General features: G+C 32.6%; 1 protein-coding gene across 1 annotated transcript in view; it reads left to right on the top strand.

The window, feature by feature from the left end:
* The window catches only part of LOC106464580 (SCY1-like protein 2), a 158537-nt gene that overhangs the window by 127026 nt on the left and 6215 nt on the right, over nt 1–25296 (top strand). Inside the window, exons 8-14 of the mRNA XM_022392765.1 lie at nt 1657–1782; nt 2885–3061; nt 3598–3720; nt 3922–4035; nt 6915–7047; nt 20479–20702; nt 23720–23875. Of these exons, the coding sequence (XP_022248473.1) occupies nt 1657–1782; nt 2885–3061; nt 3598–3720; nt 3922–4035; nt 6915–7047; nt 20479–20702; nt 23720–23875 (1053 nt within the window). The remainder of the gene's footprint in view (nt 1–1656; nt 1783–2884; nt 3062–3597; nt 3721–3921; nt 4036–6914; nt 7048–20478; nt 20703–23719; nt 23876–25296) is intronic.

Raw genomic sequence — 25296 nt, 5'->3', positions numbered from 1 at the left:
CACTTTTATGCTGATAGGTATTATACATAGCCGATCCTCAATATTAAGAAAATCAAATAATTATGCGTCATCATACAAAATTAAAAAGAGTTAATCCTTGTCAACAAGAATCTTGATTAAAAAACTTAAATCAATTTATGAATCATAGTTCCTATGTATGTTCAGTGGAATATTTTCATCTGTTCTTTAATATAATAACATTCGTTTAAACACGAGTACTAAGCATTTTTTGTTAATAGTAACATAGAGCATTGAATACTTTAGTATTGAAACGATAATGAATATACAAATCAGCAAGATACGTGACTAGCACAACATATATAAAGTCGCAGTAAAAAAAAATCTAACAGAACTACATTGTTACATTATATGACGTTTTATAGATATTGAGATACCACCAAAATTGGATCGATTTTGGGAATGATGTGTAACAGCCCTTTCTCACTCAAATCATATATACGCTCAGGCCATTTAGATGTTTTTCAAATCGGGGATTTAGAATTTACAATAGAGATATATCCTTTTTACTAAATAGAACTGGAAAATCAAGGAATATGTATCAACTTAGCATTGATTTCTTTCAGATAGTAAGTATCATTTGTAGTTTTTACTTATACAGATTTCTCTCATCCTGGCATGGCCAAGTGGTTAGGGTGCTTGACTTGCAATCTGTGGGTCACGGGTTCGAATCCCAGTCACAACAAACATGCTCGCCCTTTCAGCCGTGGAGACGTTATAATGTGACGGTCAATCCCACTGTTCGTTGGTAAAAGAGTAGTCCAAGAGTTGGCGGTGGGTGGTGATGACTAGCTGCCTTCCTTCTAGTCTTACACTGCTAAATTAGGGACGGCTAGCGCAGATAGCCCTGGTGTAGCTTTGCGCGAAATTCAAAAACAAACGAACAAATTCACCCTGCTGAGTCTTTGACATAGCGTCATAGCTATATATTTTAACAAGGTTTACTTTACTTTGGAGTTGTGAAACTATAAAATGAGTCCTCAATATAGAACAAAACCTATACCCAGTTCAGCTGTGATCAGCTCGACTCAGATAAACACTTATCATAGTTACGTATGTAGTAGGTTTCGTCTGTTCTATAAAAGAGTTTCTGTCTTTACAAAGGAATTAATAAACAAAACACTATAAAGCTGCTGGCAGTAATGAAGGGCTTATTTGAGTTTAAGCAAAATCGAATAATAGTAAAAGCTTCCAGGCTATAAGCGAAAATTATATATAAGATTATTAGGGATGGTAATTGATCGTCGTGAAGAGTACATCTTATTATCAGAACGGGAGATTTAGTTACAGTAAGTAACTTATGTATAATTAGAATTACTTGCATAATTACAATTCAAATGTATGTAAATATGGGACAACAACGTTGTTTTACTTGTAACGAAGTAAGAATGAAAATAAAATATATTTGGTCAAATATCTCTATATAGGACATTTAAATCTCATGTAAAATCCACCGACCCTCGAGAAAAATGTTTTTTCAGGAAACCGTGATTATTATTAAACCTCATATTAAAGAAACAGTGTCTTAATGTAGATTAATTTGCAATATTTCGTGTTAGTTGATACATATATTATAAATCATATAAACTAACTCAATAATAAATTAAACCTCGATTCAAAAACTGCTGATTGTTTCAGATAAAGTACTTTAATGATCCATCTATCCATGCTCTACAATACCTGGATGTCATTCAAATGAAGGATTCCACGCATAAATCCCATTTCTACCACAGCTTGAAGGGAGTGCTACCCAACATCCCGAGGGTAAGATACGTTCTTTGGTTTTGTTTGGCCTATAAACTCCTGACAATCTTTGTAGATAAGTTTAACAAACAATATATAGGTCTTTGTCAAATACATCAGTTGTTTTCAGTAATTGCCTCTATGTCTTTGATATGAAACCACAGTGGTATGAATAATATAACTAAAAGATTTTTGATGCAAATTGTATTTGCTGAATTTATTTGTCTGAATAACTCATTTATTGGGATGTTGTCAATTAATACACATGTTGTCTTCGTATACTTGTCTGTATACATAATAGTCAAGCAATAGTCGTTAAATCTACTTCAACTTAGAAACTTTTATAGATCCTGGGCTCAATGGTCGATAGTGCTTAATATCATCAACATTCAATGTAGATTTATTAATTCAGACTGTTGTATTGTTTTTCGAGCATTCAAGTAAGTATTTGTTTAATTTCATAATTACATTTTAAACTTCTTGATGACTTTATTTTGTTATAAAGTTTTATCATTCCACAAATTTAAAATTTACTGATTGCATATTTATGATTAAAGCCAAAATAATTAAATATAAATTATCTGCCCCCATTATGCCTTAGCGGTAATTCTAGGGCTTATAACGCTAGAAATCTGGGTTCGATACCTGCTGTGAAAATAGCCCATATAACCGTTAAATATCTTTATGCTTAACAACAAATAAATAAAATGTCTGAAAATGTAATTGGGAAGAATGATAGATTATTCAGTACCATAGATTGATTACTACAGAATTGCCTTTGAATCTGAAGTTGATGTCAAGTCAAAGAAAATAATTATGATAATTTTAAAAAGGCAGATGTCTTTTTCAGACTCGCATTATAATATTTCAATGTATGCATGAGTCAGAAGTTAAAAACTTATGTTTCTCCTAATTTATTTAAGCATTCATTAAATTGCTAACATAATTAGCTGCATTATTTGAATGAATAACCATATTCATGCTTGGAATTAAAGCTACTTTTCTACTGCTTTCCGAATAAAAAAAATAATTTGAAAGACGAGGGTTTATTTTGTAAGTGCAGTAAAGTCTATTTTGCATTTTAGAGATTGATTATTTGCCTCTTCTTTCATGTTTGCGACAGAAGCTTTGGTACCAGCATGTTTTACCATCCCTACAATCTGAGCTTCAGTCTCCAGAGGTACTAGCTGCAGCGCTTCAACCTTTGCTGTTTATAATAGAAGAAAGCACAGCTGATGAATATCAAACTTTGATTCTCCCCATGTTCAGAAGTATATTCGGAATGCCTAAGTCGGTGCAGGTATGAATTTATAGAAAGCCATCTGATGTGGGATGAGAATTATCAGACATATATCGTATTATCTGTACTAATAAAAGGTAATTGATTAAAGCAGAATACGTTTAAATGAAAACCTACTGTTTTTATAACAGTTTTGATACTTAGGTGAAGAAAGATAACTGACAAAGTACATTTTAGTGATTTCAACATAATCACACCATATAATGATGTAATGTTAATTATAATAGAAAGATGTTAACATCTTCATGAAAGTAGAATGAATTTTAGCCTTTAACAGAAGTGGCCTTTAGACGCACTGTTTGTTTATAAGTAAAATAATCTAATATCTTCGGTTCTGTTTGCTCAATTGACCAAACATTCCGATTTCCTTTACATTAATTTAAGCCAGAATATTTGACGAATCTTGTCGGACAAATCTATAGTAATGACGAATCTTGTCGGACAAATCTATAGTAATGATGACGAAGAAACAAACTTTTCATTTGATGGCATTTACATTATTGTCTTAAAATATCATTGTTGTTTCGATGTTCTAGGCGACAGTCACTCTTTTAGAAAACTTGGACACAATCATGAAAAAGACATCAAAGACTGATATCAAAGCAGACGTGTTGCCGATGATGTACGCTGCCTTTGACTCAGCTACACCTCAGATCCAAGTATGTATGACTTGAAAATAATCTTAATACGCTTGTATATTCATGTCTTTCAAATATATATGCTAAAAACAAAACAAGTCTAAACAGGCTGTGGATTTACAAAACTCTCCATTACAGAATGAATGATTTTAGAACCACTTTCTACGTTGTTAAAAACAGAGTTAGGACAATAACACGAATATCATTGTTATATTCTACTAGCTTGCAGCTCATCATGCACTAGCCCAGGTAGCAGATTATTTAGAAGAAAATGCTGTTAGGAAGATGGTTCTTCCAAGAGCAAAGCAAGTGTTTGATAACCATAGTGGAACAAAGGTATAATGTTATCTATCATCATATATACTTTCTTTATATACTAGCCTTCTATAGATACGTATTTTTGAATACTCCTAGCGTCTTTGCTTTGTTTTAGCTGTTATTTACTCAGTTCTTAAGCCTTATATTTTATGAATTGATATTAGTTGAAAAATGTTAGATAAGTCCATGCTATGGTTTCTATACTGTGTTGTTTTTACTTATGTTGTAAACAACCAAGATATTTTTAATCAAAGTAGAATTAACTGATAAGAATTAAAATCATATATTCTCAAAATCAATAATGAAATAACAAACATTAAGCCATAAGTGACTAGAATGGTATACGTTTTTTTTCTGTTTTTTGTGATAAAACCCTTAAATCTGTAGTTTTGATTGTGAACAAAACGAAACATGAAGCACGGAAATAGGAAAGGGAGAATTCTTGAATGTTAAAAAAGATTGTTTCATGGATTTCAGTGTATTATACTAATAATAGTTTTATCATTCCCTACCCGTAAAGAAATGCAATTTTCTATACACCCTAATTATTTAAAAAATATTAATTAAATAATATATGTATACATTATATGCTGTACTTTATATATATATAGAAAGATAGATGGGGAAGAGAGTATAGATCATGACAATAGTTTGTATTTCTTCTAGTTTGATTTAATTCTTCTATGTTGATTTAATGGTGCTCATGAAATGTATAAATTATTTTAAATTGAAATGTTTGACGTTTATTTGATTCTCGGTCTTCTAGAGGAAAGCATAATTGTGCAAACTAATTGTATTTATTATAGAGTAATTATTGTTGGACAATAATATTAACACTTAACTATGTAGAAGTAAATGGATAATCATGAGTAAATTAAGCTAAGAAGATAAAATAATATAGTATACTTATATACATCTACCTCTATAATTATATGTAACCTGAAAGGGTAATATAGTAAAATATACAAATCTACAATAAACTGATATACAAGATATTGTATACATACTTATATCTGTAGGAGGAAAGGAGGATATAATGCACTGTAAACTTTCAGAACTTTTTAGATTATCTTGTAACATATGGTATACACCATTTTCTAATATGTACGTATCCTCTCGTGGAATGTATGGTTATAAACCATTTTCTAATATGTACGTATCCTCTCGTGGAATATATGCTTATAAACCATTTTCTAATATGTACGTATCCTCTCGTGGAATGTATGGTTATAAACCATTTTCTAACTTATGTGTATCCTCTCGTGCAACATATGGTTATACACCATTTTCTAACTTATATGTATCCTCTCATGCAACATATGGTTATATACCATTTTCTAACTTATACTAATCCTCTCATCCTCTGCAGTGAAAGTAGCACACAATCTAACCAAACTAAACAGAAAGCTAAAGATAAGAGCTTTCTGTGCATGTAAAGGAGAACAATTCAATGTATATTAACTTTTAAATATGCAGTTGTATTGTATTCAGCCATATTTTTATATAAATGTCTAAACTGAAGAAAGAATTATTCGTCTTTATCTCTAATTGGAGTTTTAGACTTGACAACCAGTTATCTTGTTTTGCGATATTAACTGCTAAAAGGCATACTTCCAAAGTGATATATGTTATCATTAAGGTCTAACTACGCAATTATTTATTTAGGAAAACGAACGTAGAATAATAATTAAGTGGTTGCACTGATTAAAGTTTCCTTTTAGGCTCATTCTTAGAATTAAGGATTATTATTAAATATCTGATGTACATAATTATCTTACACCTCCATTTCAAGTGTACTCCTTATACGATGGACCAAAATGCCATGTAGATGCACAAATATTAGAACACTGTTAGAATATCTATTAGAAATATTGAAACATAATTTTACGTAATCCTACGCGGATCTGGACTACCAGCAGTCTACATCTCTTTATGCCTACTTTTGTGTATGCTATGCAGAATCGTGATAAAAATTTATTTATCGGGTGTTTGACAAGAAAAACCTTTCGGTATTCCTTTCTGCGTCGAGGACTATAAATAAGATCCGAGATTTTTTTTGATGCTTGAAATTTCCTTTACCAAAGAGAACAATATGATCCAAAAGGCAGACCTATTATTTTAACAATATGATCCAAGTGGCAGACCTATTATTTTAACAATATGATCCAAGTGGCAGACCTATTATTTTAACAATATGATTCAAGTGGTAGGCCTATTATTTTAACAATGTGATCCAAGTGGCAGACCTATTATTTTAACAATATGATCCAAGTGGCAGACCTATTATTTTAGCAATATGATCCAAGTGGCAGGCCTATTATTTTAACAATATGACCCAAGTGTCAGACCTATTATTTTAACAATATGACCCAAGTGGCAGACCTATTATTTTATTTATGAACAACATCACTTCTATTATGAGAAGATTTGACGAAATATTTTTCAAAATTATAAAGGAATGCTTTTGCAATTTAATTTTAATTTTATATTTTATACCCTAGAAACAGTAATTTAAAATACTAATATTACTACAATATTCTTCTTAAGTCGCAATAGATAACTTGAGATATTTAACTTACTTATGTGAGCCGTTGTTTCTTTTCTCTGGCTGAAAGTTTATTTTCATGTGTTTTAATAAGTTGTTTTTTTTATACTTCAATTTTAACCGAAAGTGGTTAACCTTCAGTGTGGCCTTGACCTTTGAACTACTTTCAGAAAATGTTAATCAATCACTACTTGTGGTAAAATCAATCTTGTATCAGATTTTACCAAGTTTATTTTACTGTGTTTTTACTGAGTTTCTTCATACTTCAATTTTTACATTGGGATATCGCTATTTTTCTTTTCTTTTTTTACTGGACATCGTCCCTAGTCTATAGAATGGTTCTATTATTCAGATGCAGGCCAACGCTTTAATCTGCATTGAAAAGGTCTTAGATAAGCTGGAAAAAACAGACATCCTGGACGAGGTTTTACCTATGCTGAACAAAGCCAAACTTCAGGATCCGGCGATACTAATGCCGGTCGTAAGTAAGTGGTCTTTTTTTGCAAATTAGTACACAAACCTACAGACTTAGTGATGAATATTAATTATTATGTGGAGAATTATATTTTAAGATCGTACAAGATCTTTGCAATTCCTCTTTAACATGATACGTATAATTTGAAAATAATATTCTGCTTCCTCTAAATAAAATTATTTTACTCTTTTTTTCCTCTATCAGCGTCGTTACAATTTTTCAATGCAGGAAATTGCGCTGTATTAAATACCAGTAATTTAATCCTCAATAACTAATTCAGAGTTGTTATCCTAATTCTAACACATACATTTTTCTCTTATTATAACATGAAATGTTAGCTTTTCAGTATTCATGATTTATCCACATAAAAGTGAATTGTGTAAATTTCAATGAAATAGTGAGCTTCGCATGTACCAATGAACATTCTAATAAAGACACGCTAATCTAATTAAATTATCGATCAAACATTACAGAACCAATAATACATTTCATTTCGTCGTTTATGTAGCTCCTAAAGAAGTAATAACCACAAAACTCGAGTTCTGTTACTAGAGAGTTCCTTACCTTTACTTCATATTTGTTGACATCTAATTTATACAATGAAAAAGTAGTGCACGTGGCCAGAATGTATCACTTCAAAATACAACCTTATTTTGCTTGTTTTGACTTACTTTTATGATATAGATATTTTGTTTTTATTTTTATGATATAAATGTAGAAATACTGAACAAACCCGATTTCCAATTGTTAGTAATTATAAATAAACTAGCAATGTAGTACAACCATATCTCCAGGACGTTCTAACTAACTAAAATGTACACTAAATAATTCTTCGCCATCAGAAATGTTTGTCTATTTGTCAAAGTTCTCCTTCTATCTCAATTTGTTCTCGAGTTCTGGCCATTTTTTCAAAATCAGTATTTCCTACCACTATACCGGAAATGGTTGATTTTTCTTGGCCTTTGAACTATATACGCCAAAAGTTTATCAATCGGTACTTGGGACAAAATCAATCTCGTACCAAATTTCATCAAAATCAGGTGAAATATTTCCGACCTATACTGTTCACAAACGCAGACACAGGTGTGAAAATAATACCATTATCGTGGGACGATGGTAATTACGGGGTTCAGTACACCATATTAAAACTATTTTGAATATACAAATCAGCAAACCACATGCCAACAACAGCCAATATAAAGTCATAACTACATTGGGTATTCATGCTATTCCATACAAAGACACCGGGCGCAGAACCTATATATTTCTTTATGATTAGTTTTAAAAAGATCCTAGGTAGGAGTGGTATCATTTGAACGTGATGACCTTAAGACAAAACCTTTTACAATATAAACTACGCAACAGTCGTCAGATAATGCATGACCGGATTTAGTGACAGGGGCTGTAATGTCATGGTGAGGCTCTGAAATCGTTTTAGTTTAACATGTTCAACCCTTTGTATGACGAAGTCAAGAAAAATTATTTGGTGTAAAAGTGTATAGAAAAAATTGCTTACTATTCATAAAATAAGAGACAGTACAGGTGGTGGAACAAATTCTCCCCCCACTCTCATAAGATAACTTTAATCATTGTAGAGGCTTCCTTTGGTCGAATTCTTTAAAGAGACAGCGACCTCCTGCTTGTGGCTAGCACAAGTAAAGAGGACACTTCTGTTTCCTCAATAATCTGTTCTACAGGGAATGGTAGTTCATTAATCATGTGCATTTGATGTACAACTTATTAAAGTATTCTTAGTGCACTGTTTTCTCTAAGCACTTGAAGATCAGAATCCATACACAAGCTCTATTCTATTGCTAATTATACATTTTAGTTAACCCTTGAATGGAACACCAAATCCTCTAACTCACGTAAGAGCATGTGCGAAGCTACTCTTTCTTTGTTAAGGGACCTGGGCACAAGTAAGTGTCGTTATTAATTATGGCCTCTTACATCTAACCCATCACAAAAAAGTACACCTTTATTGAAAAAATTAGTGCAGTTAATGTAATTAAAAGTCACTCACCTATGATAAAGTTGCCTGTAAACCGCTCCATTTTTTTATTCAAGTACCCACACTACTGTTTTGAAAAATACATTTGATATAAATATGAAGCAATTTGATATAACCTGCACACTAATAGAATGTTAGTGTTTTCTGTTAATTCACTCTTGGTACTTTAATTGCTATATGAATACAGTTTATACAACCGATCGTACTGAAGAAGCAGGGACTTGAATGAAAATTCCTTTTCACTCCAATCTGCTGTTCTTCCCTGTAAGAAAATTGAAAGTACCGAGAACAGACGGGAAATGATTGAATCCAAATCCTCAGACATCAGTGCACTAATAGAGGCTTGTGAAATGCCAGTTATCTCTCTGATCTGCCTTTGAAATTTACCAGTGACCAAAAATCCAATATTACACAGAACTTCAGTATGTGCAGGAACAAAATATGTGCGACTGGTTTGTTTGTGCAACCTAAAACCTAACATTTCACACAATTACATTAGGAATGCCATAGGAAAGCGATATTTTGATAACTGTTCTTCTGTAGATGTTATAAATAAATCGTATTCATGCAAACACTATCTCTCCGAAAAGCACCATTAGCAAGGGCTTCCATATTAGCCATTTACAAATGATGTTTTTTATTTATTATCGTACGGGAATTTATTCTTTAAAATATATATATTTTAATAGCCTACACACCAGCTACAACTTTTATCATGTTAAATGTCTTCTGTAATCATGGTGGTTGTAACCAACTTTTATATCATACTCGTGCCTGAATATTAATAACAAACAATGTTGATAATAGTATATTTGGTATAAACGTATGATTTATCCTGTAATCATGGTGGTTGTAACCAACTTTTATATCATACTCGTGCCTGAATATTAATAACAAACAATATTGATAATAGTATATTTGGTATAAGCGTATGATTCAACCAAGATGTTTGAAACGTGGTTATTGTCACAGTCATATATTTACTAATTATTGTTTTGTACTGTAATAATTTATAAAATAATTACGCAGTTTCAGCAAGACTTACGTAAATAACATAGATTTAATAAGAACGGTATTGTTTTACATATTATACTCATTGCAAATCTTTAGCCGATTTAACAGGAATTTGATCTTTTTTTGCAGAATCGTCATTCTAAAATATAGAAATAATAGTTTTATGCATGAGCCAGAGAGTGCTTTAGTGTAAGAGCATTCTCAGGCAAACTTCTGTGTCAACAAATTACATACTTTGTATTCAAATGTGTGTACTTACTGTTAGAAGGGTCTGTTTGTTTGCTCTTTAGCAAAAAGCTGAACAATTGGCTATCCATGCTCTGCCTACCGTGTGTATTGAAACTCGATGTTTAGTGTTATAAGATCTCAGACTTACCTTTTAACCATTGGGGTAGGGGGGAGGGGTAATAGACGAAATTATTTTACATTTTTTGTAGCCTTTGGAGATCAGGAGATATTTAGTAATCGTGAATGCTCTGTTTAAGAAGTTAGTGTAACAACTTACCTGATGTAGCTTGAGTCCGGGGCTTATAACGACTGGGATGAGAGCTGGCATAACTTTTGATGCCAAAAGATTAACTGTCAATCCGTAACGCTTGTCCCCAAGCATGTACTTGTATATTCCTTTAAAACATCAAATACTTTATGTTATATACTCTTCTGTAGTAATGTCATGCGTGTTGTTTTGATATAGACAGGGAACCTTATTTTTATCCCCATAACTCTAACACATGCTTAGCAATCTACTTCTGGGTGTGTTTACACACACACACACACATATATATATATATATAGGACAAAAACACCTATAACGCGAGCACTTTCGAAAGCGCTCGAGCTATGGGGTTTTGTATTTTTATCTTAAATTGTTTTTTGAACCTACATGTTTTTTTCTTATATCGTGAATGGTTTTATATATATATATACATAACCTATAAAAGACCATGCAGTTATAGTATGCCCAGCAGTAATCGTAGTATGAATCCAGTTATGGCCGTTTTTCAGAACTGAAATATCGCATGTATAAATTATAGTTTTGGTTGGCCAAGGATACTCCATTCAAAACATTGCGGCAAGACTCGGTATTTTAGTATAAGCTGTATGTAAGAACTGAAGGGGATATGTGCAACCGGCACTATTATTTAGAGGTAGATGAGGTAGGAGCCAAATCTCTCTAAACGTTATGTTAAGTATCTTAGGATATCTTTTATACGAGACAGACGACGGTTGAATACAGATCTTTTCAATACCGTATTGCAGTTACGCGTGTGAAAGTTACCTCTAGAACTGTAAGATACATATTAGCATGAATGTCTTTATATCTGCTTGAAAACCGCTGCTGAGAATAGGTAACCAAACCAGAAAGTTGACATTGTCATCAGACTACAAACAATGGAGTGATAAAAGCTGGAAGCATGTAATCTTTATAGAATAATCAAAGTTTGAATTGTCTGGCCACAATCAGTTGCAGTGTCGGAGAGAAGAACGGTTTTATTATTAATGTTCAACATGTTCAGTATCAGTTTTGTACTATATCCCAGCCATCAATGCCAATTATCTTCAAACAAATTCATAGAATCCTGATTGATGAGAAGCACAGCTTAGTCTGATACATCATGCTGTTCTTTCAGGACTCATCTGGCGAAGATTCATTTTCCAGCAGGATAATGGCCCCAACCAATGTAGTAAAACAATATCTTGACGGTAATGAAACTGAAAGAAAACTCGCAAACATATAGTTTGGCCTACACACATCCCGATATCAGCATTCTTGAGACTGTATGGGCTTAAGTAAAAACTGAGAAAATCAACAGACAACCAAACAATTTGCTGAATTGTAAAGACCATAATCGTACATTGATGAACCTGACAGCATGAAAACAAGGTGTAATATTCAGTGTAAAACAACGGGCTCATGCATATAAAAAATACTTGTCACTTGTACAATTTATTCCATTTTCTTTTGTATTTTCTGTTTTAATTTCTTGTATCATTAATTAATTCACTAACTAGATGTCATTACTCGTTTCTGTAACTCCAGTATGTGTATCGCTTGTGCTATAAGTAGTTATTTCTATTACTTTGTATATACTTATAAGAACAGCATTAATGGAACTGAAATGCCGATTCTAGGTTGTAATTTTTACTTATCATTCAAGGCGTTCAGGTATACTAACCTATTTCATTGCTATTTATTACAATCTTATTCTATTAGGAACAAGCATTTTCCATTTTCTCATAATTGGCTGCAGACTGTGAAGGTAATTTTGGATGTTGGAAATTTTGGGCTTGAGCTCCAATTATCTGGTTATATAGATATATCAAACATGTTTGCAGGTAAAAAGTAAATCTGATAGATAATGTTATCTTACTGATGTACGGGTCCTACATCAGCAGGTACCTTTATTACTTGGATACAGTCTATCTCTCTCAAATTGTATTTTGGATCTTAATTTTATTTTACTGATTTTGCGCACAACAACTTTATTTCTGGCCATCTTGTTTGAAAATGGGTTCTAAAATATCATGCATGGTAAGGAGATCCTGTTTTCACGCTCTCTACCTTTAGGTGTAAAATTAACATAACATTTATGTAATCTTAATACATGTATATCTGTATGAGTAACTTTTGTAAGAACATTGATTTTAGTGCATCTATTACAGTAAGTATTACCGAAAAATCACTGAAAGAATTTTCGTCATTTTCAATTAATTTCGTAAGTAAACATATTCCATTTTGGTAATTTTATCGATGTTATTGATTATAATGTTTAAAATTATAATGAATATAACTATTCTTAATTTTTACACTAAAGTATATTACTTTGTATTGTTAAATTAACATTGTAATTTGAACTAATTTAAATATTTTATGTTAACCAAACCTGTTGAGATAACAGACGTTAATAGCGTTAAAACAATTATTTCTATTCTTTTTACGTTTAGTTTAGTGTACAAGTTTATGAGATGAAGTACTTCTTGCCGGTATGTTATATAGGATTATCTTCGTTAATTTCTAAATAACTTTCAGTTCTGTTTTATATAACTCTCTTGCTTTCCATCATGATATATTAATACTTTAGTGTACTCACGTTTTTATAATCAGATATATACATTCTGATGTAGTCTGATATATTTTTTCAGTTTACCTGTCTTGTAGATCTACTTCAAGAAATGTTGGATCACGTAAACAAAAGTCAGAAAAATAAATTAAAGCTAGAAAAAATTTCAATGGCTTCTATAGACAAGTGAGTATAAAGGGTATAATGCTGTTTTGTTATACTTAAGTTTGGTTGTTTGTAGTTAAGCATAAAGCTGTTCAATGGGCTTTATGTATTCTCCCAACCACGGGTACCGAAACATGGTTTCTAGTGTTGTAAGTCCGCAGACATACCGCTGTGCCTCTGGGGGGATCATTTTATACTTAAAATCACCAGATTTCAACTATATTACGTTTATATTTCTTAGATCCAGGACAACAGCAAACATCAAACAATGTACATCCAAACGGCTCAGGATCTCAGATACAGATACAAATATCCAAATTCATTCTTGTACAAATATATATCCACTGGTTTTACTTCTGAGAGGAATATTCTTTGTTCTCAAATGCTATAAGCATAAGTCTCATTTGTCAACTTTCGTCACGAAGTAAACTACGAAATTGATAATGAATTCATTTAGCAGTTACATAATGAACTTGTCACCAAATTAATAAATGGTTGATTAATGAAATGGATTTGACTCATTATAACCAAAGAGCAGATTAATTAAATGATTAAGTCAGATTCAATCCCTCATAAACAAACATAAAATGAATTAAATAATTAACTTAATTTAAGTTTCTTCAGAAAATTTGTGATAATATAGATAATTAACTGAATTTTGTTTTCTCGACAACTTTCTCAGGGGTTTATTGATTAATATAGTTTAACTCTTCTTCACAAATAAAATGAACATATAAATAAGTTTCACTTTCTCGTCAATAAATATTTATTAAGCTAAATATTTACTTTGATATATTGTCCCTAAAGAGACAAGAATTGAGTAATTAATACGGGTTCACCCTTTATCCCACAGATGTGAGGAATTAATTCATTGAATTAATTTTACATTGCCATTATGTAGTACATAAGCTAATTAATGTAGTTATATTCATTGTTGTTTTTTTTTCGATTGTATGTCTACTCACAGGAATTTTTGAGTTCATTTACCTTTCAGATATAAATGATTAGTTTTTGTCTGCAATCAATTCTTTCTAGAACGTGTGTGACCCAAAAGCTTTCTTTATGATCTATACGGAACATGTGTCCTCATGAGTTCTAAATAGTTTGAAATTCAAGTCAATAAAATTCTTAATTAATTCCATAGAACTTGTTGTATCGTGGGTTCGAAAAGAGTTTGGTTTCTTCAAAATTACTTCTGAAAGGCTTAAACCTGATTAATCAGTAACGTTCTGTTTGTTTTGTTTTGTAAACATTAGAATGTCTTCGAGTCATAATATAGAGCAGGCAACCGGTTATCCTCATCGTCCTCCTTCTTTAAGATTGGAATCACGACGAACTTCTATAAGTATGAATGACGTAATAAATCAAACATGCAGTTCAAGTAAGTAAATTCTTCATGCGACCTTTACATATTGATCTCGTTGAATAAATTGTTTTGGTTCTTTGAAGCCATATTAAAATATAACACTTTAAATGAAATAATTCCATTAAGTATAATTTTGACGTTTTAATAATCGTAAAGTGACAGTCACCAGAGAAAAAATTACAGCATTTGTCTATTTCAAATGTTACTATTTGTCAAATTAATAGTTTAACTCAAACCAGTAAATACATGATCCTCATTGAATTCTCCCCCCCCCCCCATTTAGTTTAAGATATACCACTGTAGAATGAAATTTCTTACACAGTATTCCATGTTTTGAAGTTGACAATTTTCTTTAAATGTAAACGAATTTTATTTCTCATAAATACCGAACTGCTAATAAATTGAATAAACAGCTTTGTGAGAGATAATATATTAGATAAAGTATTGCACGGTAATATATGCTTACGCACAAAACATAATAGATAGTTGACGAAGAACAAACATTAGTACAACAACAACTCTATATAAACTAAAGATATTTTGCAATAAATGAAAGTAATCAAAAGTTTCAACATATCGGACAGTAATTATTGCCGTCACATCAACTGGTTAGGAGGCTATGAAATTGAAAATGATAATTCAGAATAAAGAGTTTTTAACCGTTTTTCCATGGAATTGCTGAGTTTTATGAGGAGAAATGAGTGAGTTTATCTACTTTACAGTTAGAAACAACAAATCATTGAAGACTGAAAAGATCTTATAAATTTTAGGTCGCTGTAGTCAAGATGCTATGATGAAGGTAATGTTCACAAAGTGCAATTTTGCGCCTTATTTCTGTCTGTCACGTATTTTTTATGAGCCGGAGTCTTTACAGTAGGTGTCTAGGACTTGTTGGCGATAAATATCAACAATAAGCAAACAGCACGCAGTCCACTTATTTAAAATATTATATTAACTCAAGTCAAACGTAAATAGAAATGTTCGTTACACGGTTGATTATCACAGCTGTCTGTTTTTCGTTAAAGTCAACGCAGGCTGGTTAAATTACCTAAGAACACAATTGACAAGAAGAATTCTTTTTTCTACTCTGTTATTACAATAAAATCTGTAATAATTTCACTTTAAAAATTACCTCTATACGTTCTTTATGAGTAAACTCACAATCACGTAGTCTATATCTTTCTATATCTAGCTCGAACTACATGTTGGACACGTATTTATAGCTGGACGGAGGCCTAGAACGTTTCATACACTACGATATATTATGATGCAATAACACTCAATTAAAACAAAGAGAAAAACTTAGAAGCTTCTAGTAATATGACGTAATAATGTAATAATGAGCAATTCACAACATTCGAACTACACAACGTATTAGGTCGACAAGAAAGTAATGTCGCTTTTTATTTAGATGAAAAAACCCGAACAACTTATATATCAAAACAAAACATTTATTAAGTGTCCATTCTTATCGATGATGTTTTTCCATCTTACAATCAGCTTGTTAATGCCCTGATTAAAGAAACCACTTGGCTTTAAAGCAAAAAACTGGTCGATGTCCTCATCAACACCTTCCACATTTGCATACGTTTTCCCATTAAGATGGTGTTGCAGCGAGAACTTCCCAACCCAACTCCATAATCTTGTGTTGCGTCAAACGTGCCATATGTGGACGTGCGTTGTCATGGAGAAGAAGAACACCGTTCCAATTGACGAGTGAAGGGCGTCTCTGATGAAGGGTTTGATTTAAACGTTCCAGTTGCTGAATATAGAACTCTGCATTGACAGTTCGCTGTCGATTGAGGAGTTAGAAATTAATTACTCCTTTGATGTCCCACCAAATGCACTTCCTGCAGATAGAACCCAGGTTTGTATGGTTTTTTTTTTGGGGGGGGGTCGGAAGGGGTTTTTGTCAAGGACCGAGCCATTGTTTTTGGCGTTTAATATTCGCACAGAGAATCCATTTTCCATTACCGGTGACAATTTTGTTCAAAAATAGTTCACGCGCATTACGCACCAGAAGAGACGAGGCAACGTTCACACGTTGGAAACGATGATCATCGGAGTTTGTGAGGCACACGGCTCGGCATGGCCAGATTGTTAGGGAGCTCAACTCGCAATCTGCGGGTCGCGGGTTCGAATCCCCGGTCCACCATACATGTTCGCCCTTTCAGCCGTGGGGGCGTTATAACGTGACGGTCAATCTCACTATTTGTTGGTAAAACAGTAGCCCAAGAGTTGGCGGTGGGTGATGATGACTAGCTGCCTTCCCTCTAGACTTACACTGCTAAATTAGGGACGGATATCGCAGATAGCCCTCCTGTAGCTTTGCGCGAATTTCAAAACAAACAAGCAGACGTGTTTACGTATTGTTTTATGAGTTACATGCAATTTTATGGCCATTTCACGAGTGTGTTGCCTTGGGTTAGACTCAACAAAGGTCTTCAGAGCATCAATATCAATTCCAACATGTCGGCCCCTGCCATCACAGTTTTTAAGGCTAAAGTCACCTGAACGAAATTTGCTGAACCATCGTTGATACTTACGAAAGTTTAAAACATTTCCATAAACTTCTTTGATATTCTTTGTGACTATAGAGGCGTTGTTTCCCTTATTGTATTCAAACAGCATTACATGCCGAACGTGTGTCTCATCGTGTGCCATCACTATAAAGGATTAGAATGTACTAAACTTTACACATTATGTATATACTACACTAACGTGACGTTTAACATGGTTTAACTATTATATGTGATGTACGATTTTTGGGGGTTGGTTAATGAAAGTGTTTTAAAACGCGACATTAATTTCTTGAAGACCTAATATGATTCATAAACAGTAACGTAAACATACTTGCGATAAACTATCGCTTCTGAAATGGACTACATTTCACAGCTGTCATAGGTATAATTATAAAGACGTGTGAAAGGAAAGGCTTCTGGACATTACAAACAAACTAAAGATTTTCCATAATCGGAGATAACTCTTTTTTTTTAACAAAAAGTAGAAGAAACATGTAAGTATCAACATTTCCTATAGTTAATGTTCCAAACATGTTTATTTAGTCACAAGATTTCAAATAAGTAAATGAGCTCAAGAACATGCCAGATTCTGCATTCCTCTAAAAAAAGTAGATTCTGGATTTTTTTTATAGTTCACTTTCACATATTGATGTCTAAAAGTTTTTGAAAAAAAAAACAGAACATTATCTCTTAAGAGTTAGTGGAATATTATATTTTCGTTTCTAATTTTGTCAATATAAATGTGATACATAGGTAAAATATATGACGTAATGTAATTACCAATTAAAATAGATATTTGAACTTGTTTCAAGCACAAGGAGCACAAAAACATGACCTGACCGTTTTAATTATTTTGTTTGTGATATTTAAGCACTTGATGAAGAATATTCAGTAGAGTTGAAGTGGTAAAAATGTTCTACTACATCATTTCTGTCATGACGCACTCTACCACAGCGTTTTAATTATTTTAAATATTTTGTTTGTGATATTTAAGCACTTGATGAAGAATATTCAGTAGAGTTGAAGTGGTAAAAATGTTCTACTACATCATTTCTGTCATGACGCACTCTATCACAGCGTTTTAATTTTGTTAGATTTTAATTTTTAGATTTTTCTTGCCACTGTATAAAAATACTGCATAAGGGTTATAAAACGGTGAGTGTGTTAATCGCATTACGAGATTTCTTTCAATATTATTTGACAATACAAAATAGACAACGTAGATTGATTTCATTAGGTGATCAAGAGCGAAGTGTTCTTATTGATTGATTGATGAGCGCGAACCAATACTTGGATAAATATTATTCATAAAGTGTCACAGAAAACACTCTTCTTATTTTAGAAACCCATTTAACAAATCAAAAGTATGCATAATCCAAACGAGAGTAAAAAGGACTTCTTTCTTGCCAGAAAGTAACCCGGATTTACTTATATCCAGCAAGAATCATTACTGAAGCTTTACACAAGCATTCATTACAAGACAAATCTACACTGCAAGACATTGGGAAAAGGTTCCGTATTCTCTTCAGAAGTCGTGCATTTGTCTTTATATACATTAATTCAAAAGGCTTCATATACATATCGTCTTAACTGATTACTTAAGAAAATGTGCCCTTCCTTGTTTTATTTCTCGTACTTCGTGTTTAAGTTAGCAGTGTTGTACAAGTTCATAACAAGAACAAATTAAGAGCTGAAACATAAACATTATCTAGACTTTGAGTAATTAAATATACTTTGTATAAGAGTATATATCAGAGCGTTGGTGTCCTTTGTCTGTAGTATAGAATAACAATAATATAATACATATACTTTAACATGAACATCTGCATCCCAAGAAAGGATTAGATGACTGCCTATGTACAAGTTTGAGAAACAAAAAAATCCTGAAATATATTAAACATGTCTTAAATGTGAACTTACACATTGTTGTCTCACAAAGAGCTGTTGAAACTTCAAGAGCATTTTACTAAAAGTTTCATAAATCGAAAAAATGTTTACATAAAACTGTTTTTGTGAAAACACAAATGGCATGTTCACTTGTTAAAATATTTTATTATGTAATAACTTCTACCAGAAGAGTTGCTAAACATGTTCAATAAAAATTACAATTAATAACAATTAGTTTGATTATGAATTTATGAATGGCAAGTTAGCCACATAAACCGTCTATGACCCCTCTTCCTTAGGTCATCAGTTGGGTATTTCCACTGTTATCGGTGTTTTCGAACACCTGACAAGATTGGGCCTCCTTGCGAATTACTAAGCACCTAGAAACTAATCGTCACATTTAAAACTTTATGTACCATGCCTGTCACATTTGAGTATTTTATATACTAACATTTAGATAATGTATATTTAATTCACATAACACTGTAAATAATTAAAATACTTTTTGAATTTTCTACATTTAATACCGTAAATTACATAAACAAATATAAAATTACCCCTTATTTAACAAGTTCCGACTTGATGTATACGGAACAACATCACAACCTGTGTGTACATAACCTCTTGTACTATTGGACCAAGTTCTAATTGTTTCAATTCACTAGCATATTTAAGTTGGCCTTCCTAAATTGAGTCTGCCCAAGTATCAGACTTGAAAGGGTTTTTAGAAAAGAACAAACTAAATATAATTTAATCAAATTTAGCATAGGGTTTAAAGGATATTAAAGATAACTAATATAGTTGTAGTTCTCTGTGGTGAGATAAATGCAATAATCACCCTTTAGGCTTGTGTTGAAGTATGTAACCAAAGGATATTTATTTATATCAAATAGCGACTACGTTGATTATGTGATAAATGTACTGATTCTTATGTTCGAACTGATCAGCATATTATGGTTTCCTATGTACTGGTTGTTCGTAAAATGCAATGCGTCAAACTTTTCTTTTACAGAGCCGCCCAAAACATACATTCACTGTCTTTTCGTAAAACCGAGCAACTGAATTACCAGTTGTCTTACAATCAGTTGTTCATATCACAGAGTAATTTACGTAATGTTCATGTAGAAGGATTACCAAACGTAATGGGTGTAATCTGAAAGCACTAACGGAAAGTGGAATTTGAATAATCGAACATAAAATCCTATAAAATTTGATAAATACTAAAAATCAATGTTTTATATTTACACAATGTTAAAAACACTAAAAGCACTCTCTACATATACATTATATAGAGGAAGTTAATGAAGAAACTATTACGATCTTCACAGATAAGGTTTTTTGTGCACCTTATCTATTTGAAAAAAAAACTTATGTATTTGTCCATAATTATTTTTTTCTTTTTTAAACATCTCAGCATCCTCATCTCCAGATTCGAACTTACTACGTGTACAGGCAGCGTTACCTGGACGACGTCATTCGGACAATACCATTCAACCACCAAGAATTCTTGTAGCGCCATCTAGTCCTGAAAGTGGTTTGTCACGTGGTTCCAGCGCTGGAAGCTTACAGATGAGACGCCACTCCAGTGCTAGCCCCTATGAAAACCACGATATCAAATACCAATTTGTTGCACCCAAGGTTAGTAAAGAGGTGATTTTAAATTACACTCCTGGTAATAATAAGACCTGTATAGTCTTGGCCAAAATGTTTGCATATTTTGTAACAAATAAGATCATTATTATTAAGATGAAATACAAATACACTTAGCACTGTCAAACTGAGAAATACATGTTGTATTAAACCTCTACATATGTAATTTATATAATGAGACAGGTTCTATGGACATCATGAACAATTTATTAGAATAGCAAACAATCTTATCAGACACCTGTAGAAAGATGTGTAATTAAAAATTTCACCTATCACAACAAAACTTTACTAAAACATATATGATAACAAAATATAACATCTGTAACCATATCAGTTCATATTAAACATTCAGTATTGTGTTGGCCCTCTTCGTACTCTAATAACCGCCGCAAGGCGACGTGGCATGCTGTCGATGAGGTGATTTCATCCCAACTTCTGACTAGAAGGCGCTGAATCTCAGCTAAAGTATCTTGTTTAGGGTCGTGGTTAGCAATTTTCCGGCCCAGTTCTGCTCAACCGTTCTCAATGGATTTACAATTTGGAGACTTTGCTGGCCATGGCAATCTTGTAACGTCCTCCTCATCGAAATAATCCTGTACAACACACACACACACTGTGGGAAGTCGCATTTCTAAACCTTGCCCTAACATATAATAGAAATATCGTCTCCATGTGATGCCTGCAGGAATGCGCCATTGACGTTTCCCTCAAGGACATGAAAAGCAATTCTTCCATCATAAGGAATAGCTGCCTAAGCATGTACTGCACCTCCTGTGGGAAAGACAGTCTTCCCTCATCTGTTCTCTGTGCAAATGACGAACACGAATCCTATCATCAGCTTTAACAAGCTGGAAACAAGACTCATATGAAAAGTCACCAGTGTCTTAACTGTAAGTTGGCATGCTGTATTGTCCAAATAACATGGTGACGGCAGTGAATTCTGGTTAATATCGGCAAAGTATCCTTGATTGGTCAGTCTCTTATTCACTGTTATTCTGGATATCCTGGAATAAATGGGTACACGCCATTCCTGTGGTAAGGTGCTGCAAGACTTCTTTTGACCTTGACCTGTTAACCTGATCAAAGCATGGTCATTTTGGACAGTAGTTTTTTTGGCGTCTACAAGTAGATTTTCCTGAAACAAAGTTTCCTTTTGTCCGATTACGTTTCAGAATTCTGGATACAGTACACTGGGGGTACCCTTCTGTTCTGACAATTACCGTTTACTTCACACCATTTATCGAAAGTCGAACAATTTGTTGCTCTATAACTTCAGGCACATGACATGGCATAACTCTACAACAAGCATTGAGAAATTGTTCGAACAAAGCGTTGATGTGTTTCGATAAATATTATACCAAAAGTACGCCTTTTAATACAAAACAGGTGTGTATGTGTTTTTTACGAGCAAATGCTCAAAACAAGTTATACGGTCCATAATAACAACTCGTACATGTTTGTCCGATCGTACCATACGTTCTCTGTTACTACTCAGACATTTACTAAATAACTACTCCATGCATGCAGAAAATAACATCAACATGGAACAGTATGCAAACATTTTGTCCAAGATTGTATATCAATTTTCAAATAAAATATTTGCATGTATGAAAGAATACCAAAAGCTGGATATCTATGGACAGCATCATATTGTTCGTTTGTTGTTAAACACAAAGCTACATAATGGGCTACTTTTTCTCAACCTACCACGGGTATCGAAACCAGGTGTTTGGCGCTATAAATCTTCAGATTTACTGCTGAGCCACTGGAGGGTCAGCATCATACTGAAAGTTACAGTTGTTAGAATTTATATGAAATGTGCCTAAGGTTCCTATACTACCTATAATGGTTAAAGTTTATTGAAGTAAGCCTTTGATAGCATTTAAAATATATCTAATACATTGTATAAGATAAAACATAAAATTACCGCAACTTAGAAATCTGTAGCGTAAGGTAGGATCAGGGAAAATCATGCTTATATTCTTAAACTATCGAAATAACATAAGGAGAGACATGGGCCTTATATGATTTTCGCTTTGATCCAGTCAATATCAATTGGCTACCACAGTGACTACAGGTAATAAACATATTCTCATTCGTTTGCGAGTTTTCTTAGACTCTTGTGACAGGTACACCTGGTCTAAGAATTGTTAGGCGGTACCACAGTTCTGCTTTATTGAACGTCAGAGATACATTTGCTCCCAACCATAATGTTTCAGATTAACTATAATATTATCTTCAGTAATAGGGCCAAAACACACACACACGCACGCACACACACACATATATATATATATATGTACAATAATAATTTATTACGCATAACGCCAAAAATTTAATTTTGTGAAACTTTTAGGGATTGAGAGGATCTGATAACGTGACCAGTCAGTATAAATACAACAGCTATACTAAATATGATAGATTAAAATAATACCCAATTCAGTGTAACATAATTCCATCCATTTTAGTAGCGTCCTCTGCTGTATATCACTATGATTAAAAAGTTTAGAGTTATAAATTCTGTTTTTAGTAATATGTGAATAATTTTTAAATTATATATATGTGTAACACATAAATATAGCACTTTGCTACATCTTTCATATCTTAAACAGTCCGTAAGAATAAATATAAAATTCAACATTAAACTCTTATTCCCAAATCAGTTAGAGCTTGTCCTAAAATATACCTTGATGTTAATGTTTATTCCAAAACTGTAAATTAACTAGATGTATACTGTGTTTGTTATCTTTATTAATATGTTCCTAAATTAAATCCGTATTTATTCAGCGCTTATGAAAAACAACTTATTCACAAAGAATGAGTATTAAGTAATTTTATAATTGATTTAATTTCTTAATATGTTTAATTATTAGTGAAAACAGAGAGTTATTTTAGATATTGACGTTTTCTTCCATGGAGCACACTGAGATTGTTATACAGAAAAGAGAAAGAAAACTGCACTTGAAGAAGCAATATTATTTAAGTACTTTTGTTTTCCTTTCTAGCCGATACTGACTACAAACTTAGGTGTTAATTCCCTTGGATCGAGACGCAGCTCGAGACGTTATTCAGCCACAGCTCTGTACAACAGTATCGGTGGAGGAGGGCTGAGCTCTGCTGGCTCTTCAACAAGCTTACTGAAGCAAATTGGGACAGGAGTGGTAAGTACTCGTGACTGAACCAAGTCACGTTTTTGTATCTAACGATGAATTTAGGTTGAGATAAATAAACGCGATCTTTCTCTTTAGTCAATTACGTGTAATTACGGCTGATAAGTCATTGTGTTATATTTAATTAATTTCATAATTAACTAGCATAATAATAATTGGCATATCAAATGTAAGTGTGTTTCGCTAGCAGCATTACTTTAAATTACAGCTACTTCTATCATGTACACTAATGGCATGTAATTTTATAGCTTCGTAAGTAAAAATATAGTAAATGTTTAAACATCTATTATAAAACACAAATGTTTATCAACCAAATCTGTGACTTGTGTCTTTAAAAATAAACCTATATTAAAATTTCATAACATTAACCTATACCGTACATACTGAAAAATGTGAATGAAAAATCTGGTATGTATTAGACGTAACAGATTTCCTAAAACAAATAACTACAGTTAAAATTAATGATTAAAGGATAGTTGTCTGTTACTAACTGTCGCAGTCTCGATAAATCGATCCATAAAATGGAATATAATTAAAATGATTATTATAAAATAGATTCATTCTGGTTTCAGTGTTTTAATTCCGCGATATGAAATTTCAGGACCAGTGATATACATTTTGACTAAATATAATTAATGTAATTAATTGTTCCCGGATAGATAAACATTTTGACTTAATGTAATTAACTGTACTCGGTTAGATATACATTTTGACTAAATATAATTAATTTAACAACATGATTAACAACATGATTTCATTATTTTCCTTCTACGCCCCCAGTAGCATAGCGGCGTATCTGCGGACTTACAACGCTAGAAACCGGGTTTCGATACCCGTGGTAGACAGAGCACAGATAGCCCATTTTGTAGCTTTTGCTTAACTGCAAACAAACAAACAAATTATACTGTTAATTATACAAGTATAATAAAAAACAATATTTTATAAAGACAAGTAAGGATCGATATATAGGGGAGACCGGGGCTAGTTGTTACAGGGGCAAGTTGATACAGTGCCTCTAGCTCTTCTTGAGATTAATAGACGACGATAGTTCATGGACCATCGAACACGTGTTGCGCAAGCTTTGTTTTAATGGCGACATGAATAAGATCAGACACGAAATAAAAAAGATATGTACATTTTCTGTTTTTGCATACCTAAACTTAAAAAAACATGTCTGGGAAATATCTATTTACTCTTTATATACTGTGTTTTGATACTGTTCTTATTAGTTGTAGACTTCGATAGTTAATACCTCTTAATATACGATAACATTGAGTTATGTTGTTTGACGATGAATTAGTATGGAGACATTGTTATACCCCATGTCGATATGGGGCATGTTCATCCATGCTGTAAAAAAAAGCCCCATATCGACATGGGGGATAAAAATGTCTCCATACTAATTCATCGTC

This window comes from Limulus polyphemus, unplaced genomic scaffold (assembly GCF_000517525.1).
Source record: "Limulus polyphemus unplaced genomic scaffold, Limulus_polyphemus-2.1.2 Scaffold61, whole genome shotgun sequence".
In the NCBI taxonomy this organism is placed as follows: domain Eukaryota; kingdom Metazoa; phylum Arthropoda; class Merostomata; order Xiphosura; family Limulidae; genus Limulus; species Limulus polyphemus.
Note: the sequence above shows the minus strand (reverse complement) of the source record. Positions and strands in the feature narration are given on the sequence as shown.